This window comes from Lolium perenne, chromosome 5 (genome assembly GCF_019359855.2).
Source record: "Lolium perenne isolate Kyuss_39 chromosome 5, Kyuss_2.0, whole genome shotgun sequence".
Taxonomy (NCBI): domain Eukaryota; kingdom Viridiplantae; phylum Streptophyta; class Magnoliopsida; order Poales; family Poaceae; genus Lolium; species Lolium perenne.
Genome location: NC_067248.2, coordinates 29310019 through 29312084, shown reverse-complemented (window position 1 = coordinate 29312084; position 2066 = coordinate 29310019). Strand labels below are relative to the sequence as shown.

General features: G+C 43.6%; 1 protein-coding gene across 1 annotated transcript; it reads right to left on the bottom strand.

Annotated features, from left to right (window-relative positions):
• Positions 1-285: 285 nt before the first annotated feature.
• LOC139831443 (tryptamine benzoyltransferase 1-like) lies at positions 286-663 on the bottom strand. Its single transcript, XM_071820722.1, has one exon. It carries the CDS (start codon positions 661-663, stop codon positions 286-288), a length of 378 nt encoding a protein of 125 aa, XP_071676823.1.
• Between the last annotated feature and the right edge of the window lie 1403 nt (positions 664-2066).

Here is a 2066-nt window from a genome sequence, read left to right as displayed (position 1 = left end):
TAAGGGACTCAACACGAGAGATATGTTAGATGATAAATGTGTGGTTTGCCATCAGGTGCGAGAAACCAATGATCACTTGTCCTTTGATTGTCGTTTCAGCACAAAATGTTGGTCTATTTTGGGTATTTATTGGGATCGATCCCTTGGACTTAGCGACAGAATTGAAAGGGCTGCAAGCACTTGGAGGGGGCTATTCTTTCTTGAGTACGTTATAATTGGTGCGTGGAATATATGGAAGCAAAAAGCATTTCGATAGTGTTACCCCCTCGGCTCAGTCATGGCTAGTTAATTTTTGTGTAGACTCAGTCTAGGGTACAGCGCGCCCAAGTCGGCGACAACGCCGGCGTCCACGAGCACCACGCTATCCAGGTCCATTGCCATAGCGTCCTCTATGACAAGCGCACCCATGTTGTTGACATGAATGCAACGCCTGCCACGCTTGTCCACGGCCAAGCGTCCGGCCAGGTGAGGGTACGCCGCCATGGCCCTGCTCAGCCCCACCTTGAGCGCCTCGTTAGACGGAGTCGGTGCTGGGTACACAAACACGAGAGGCACCAAGAGGTCGAAGGTGGCACGGTCAAAGAGTGTTGGCGGAACCATCTCACCGGCGAGAGGGTGCGGCGGCGTGGAGACGACCGTTTTCACCATCATGCAGCTCGTCATCTCCGTTCCCACTAGACAAGCTTCCGTGTATGCACCGGCCTGCTCCTTGTGTCAATCTTGGTGGAAGCGGTGCCGTTTACCTTTGCCACGCAGACGTATTTATAGACATCATGTTACTTAAGCTTTGTAAATACAAGCAATTAACATGTAGTCGGCCAACATGATGCATGTGTTCACGTCAAAAAAAAAAAAACATGATGCATGTGTTGGGCTGCTGGCAGACAATTAACATATAGTACTACCTCGGTACCTACATAAGTGACGCAGAGTTGTCTAGAAACAAATATATCTAGATGCATTTTAGTATGGTGAACCCTAGGCTACAACCGACTGTAGCTGGCCAAACCATCAGCCCCCTTCCGAACCGTTGGATGCATTTAATTGAGTGACTCTCGCGCGTTCGATTACGGTACAAAACGGTTCATGTCTATCAACTTTTGTTAGAGTATGTAACATTATCTCCAACATTTTGTTAATAGTCTATCAAATCACGAAATTATGGTGCAATAAATCCGACAATGGTACAAAAATAATTCTAAATGTAACTTTTTTCTATGTATGTGTAACATTTTTGAAAATATTAAGTCATTTTATTTGAAACATTTCTCTGTCGTATATCCAACATTTTTTCTAACTTGCGAGAGATTGCACCTCCTCCCCATTTTTTCTTTGAAACATTTCCCTGTCGTCTATCCAACATTTTTTCTAACTTGCGAGAGATTGCACCTCCTCCCCATTTTTTCTTTGATACATTTTCAGCGCGGTGCCTCCTTACCCCATGTTCTCTTTTCCCTTATCTCTTTTAGCCAAAAGAAAAAGTTATAGTGCCGAGGACTAGTAGCTAATTAGAGCAAGTACAATAGGTACAGTCAGCTGGTTATAACAGATAAAATATTATATCTTTGCTTAGTTGGAGGAGTGAGAATAGGGGCTCTTAGAGCAACTTCAATAGTATAGCCGGTTGTTGGCTATAAGCAAGATGCCATGTCATCTATAGTTAACATGCAGCCAACAAGTACAATAGTTGGCTATAAGAATGTACTATTTTTTCAATGAATGGCTCACCTTTCATTCACACACCTTGCCTAGGAGCACGTGCTAGAGCTAGCTCTTGCATAAGAGCCCACTCACATTCTCTCTCCTCTTCTCTCTCCTCCAACTAGACACACATATATTATTTTAATCCTTATAGCCAGCTGACTAGACCTTATTGTACTTGCTCTTATGCAAGAGCCAGCTCTAGCACGTGCTCCTAAGCACTTTGTGAGAGTGAAAGGTGGACCATATTTTGATAAAGTAGTATATTGTTAGAGTCCACTATTGTATATGATAGCTATAAATTGACTATAGATGATATGGCAAACCACTACAGCCAGTTGCTGGCTATACTATTGTTCTTACTC

Coding starts and splice junctions, on each gene's coding strand:
- LOC139831443 (XM_071820722.1), bottom strand. CDS start 663: ATGACGAGCTGCATGATGGTGAAAACGGTCGTCTCCACGCCGCCGCAC.